The sequence below is a fragment of the Carlito syrichta genome, unplaced genomic scaffold, assembly GCF_000164805.1.
Source record: "Carlito syrichta isolate Samal-C Ts95f unplaced genomic scaffold, Tarsius_syrichta-2.0.1 Scaffold308692, whole genome shotgun sequence".
Lineage (NCBI taxonomy): Eukaryota > Metazoa > Chordata > Mammalia > Primates > Tarsiidae > Carlito > Carlito syrichta.
Genome location: NW_007252788.1, coordinates 33,945 through 36,190, shown reverse-complemented (window position 1 = coordinate 36,190; position 2,246 = coordinate 33,945). Strand labels below are relative to the sequence as shown.

Here is a 2,246-nt window from a genome sequence, read left to right as displayed (position 1 = left end):
TCCATCTCTTTCAATTGACTGGAATACTTTCAATAGAATTGGCATCAGTTCCTCATTTTATGTTTTGTAGAATTCTGCTAGAAAATCGTAGCCTTGTCGTCTTGTTCTCCGGTGATCAGTTTTCCTATGAAAAGGCAAGTTCCTGGAAATACAGGCGTGCGCTTCCGGGCCCTATTTCTTTTTTTCTCAACCGGAGGGGTGAGTTATGTCCAAAAGTCCCAGGCGGGTCTCGAACCCGCGGGCTCAGTCAATACACTCACCTCAGCCTCCCAAAGGTGCGGGATTACAAGCTGAGCCACCGAGCCCGGCTTAAAATACTTTTAACATAAAAAGTAAAGTGAACTGAAAGGAAAAAATATAAATTTATGGAGGATTAAAATCAAAGCAGAATAGGAGAAAAAAACTGAAATCCACAATCCCAAGGATTAGTGTAAACGGCAGTACCTGCTTATTCATAGGTATTTCTATTTCTTTAACTTTTGCTCAAAATTATATCCTGTTTTTCATTTTTTCTTTTTTTATTATAAGTATGTGGGATACAAGTCAGGATTAGTTACACAAGCAGGCTGCGTGCAGGTGAAGTGTGGACCTTCCACTGGCCCTCACTTGTCCTGGTTTAGGACCAGAAACCCCTTGGGATGCTATGTGCCCCCTCCCTCGTCCCCCAGCAGTGTGGATCAACTGCTGATCCCTCCTCTGTGCTATAATTTTGACATTAATTATGCAGGGAGAGAAGAAATAAATGAAGTCTGCTCTAAGCTGGAGAAGGCCTGACATCCAAGGCTGTAGAGCAGTCCTACAGGAGAGTTTCTTCAGTCACAGGCCAGATGGGCCCATTCCTGCCTTCCCTGGGCTGGGCCTGAGACACCAGGAAGGCCTGGGTAAGCCCAGCGGCTGAAATTCTCCTCGCCAGAACAGGAAGGACAGCCCAGCCACTGCATAGTGGTCGGAGTTACCACAGAGCAGAAAGGCAGAAGGCACGGCAGACCAGAGCAACTCCACAAAGTCCATACCTGAGCAAGTAGCGAACACCATCACCTGCATCTTTCAGGGGTTCCAGGTAGACCTCCAGCCTCTTGTAGGAGAGAACCAAGTTGAAGAGATCAAACGCTGGCGACTTAGTAGGAGCAGGTGGAGATTCCAGGGGCACCTCGGGCATCGCACTAGGGCTCACCTCCGGCCCACTCCCCTCGTGCTCTGACATCTGCATCCTGTAACCATAATAATTCCCAACATCTGCATTGCACTTCCTAGCCCCAACACACTTCTCCCTGCCCTGTTTCATGGGATGCCCATAATAAACCTGCGAGGTAGGCAGGGCTCCATGTGGAATTTCACAGAAGAGGAAGCTCAAGTTCAGCAAGGCCAGGTGACTTATTCGGATCTAAAATCCTGTTCTTTGGACTCTAATCCACTGCTCTTTATACCCATCAAGAGTATAAATCACGACGACCAAGCAGACATGGTTGCTGGGGGGAGGCAGCCCATGGTCTTAAGAGAAATGATGTCCTGGGATATGTTTCTCCCGCTCTTTACCTGGTCAGTCCCTACTCATCCTTCTGGTATCAGCTTAACCATCACTAGTCCGGGCTTGGAGACCCTCCCCGATGCTCCCAAAGGATCTTGTACTCACCCTAACACAGCACTTGCCATACCAAACTAAAACTCTTTCTTGCCAAGCTCCCCCTCCCCTGGGAGCTGGCCTCTATTCCCACCGTTTCAGTACACAGCGGGTGTTTAATCAATGCCTGCTGAATGCGAGAATGAGCTACCCTCCTCCAAGACCGCCATGCTCTCCCCTGATCCGCCCCCAGCCCCTAGCTCTCCCCTCTCCCTTCGATCCCCGACAATTCCGTGGGCCACCCCTGCCCAGGGCAGCCGGCAACATCCTACCACCCACTCCCACCGGTCTCACGCTCTTCCCGGACATCCAAGTCCTCCCCAAACGCTAAGCACACGGTGGGGGGGGGGAACTCAGCGAACAGCCACAGAAAGCAGTCCCAGGCGGGGAGCCAGGACTCGAGGGAGGGGGACGCGACCTAGGGGCCCCCCAGGAGCCCGACCTCCCCGCGGGCAGGGCCAGGGCGGAAGGATGGGGGGGCGCGAGGCGGCGCCCGGCTTGGCCTTGACCGACACCTCCGCAAGCGGGGTGGGGGGGGCCTCACCGGGTGGCCCCCCCCGACAGAGAAGGCCACGCCCAAGGTCGCACGCGGCAGGTGGCGGCCCCTGCCGGGTCCCGGCGCCCA

At 53.5% G+C, this 2,246-nt stretch overlaps 1 protein-coding gene across 7 annotated transcripts in view; it reads right to left on the bottom strand.

Moving 5' to 3' along the window:
- Positions 1-1,221, bottom strand: part of ZFYVE27 (zinc finger FYVE-type containing 27) — a 21,768-nt gene extending 20,547 nt beyond the window's left edge. For 5 of the 7 annotated variants that reach the window (XM_021716319.1, XM_021716321.1, XM_008065631.1 and 2 more), the window contains exon 1: positions 1,014-1,210. In XM_021716319.1, the coding sequence (XP_021571994.1) occupies positions 1,014-1,210 (197 nt within the window). Of the gene's footprint in view, positions 1-1,013 lie in introns of all 7 variants that reach the window. The other 2 variants (XM_008065629.2, XM_008065632.2) reach the window with 2 other exon arrangements.
- Between the last annotated feature and the right edge of the window lie 1,025 nt (positions 1,222-2,246).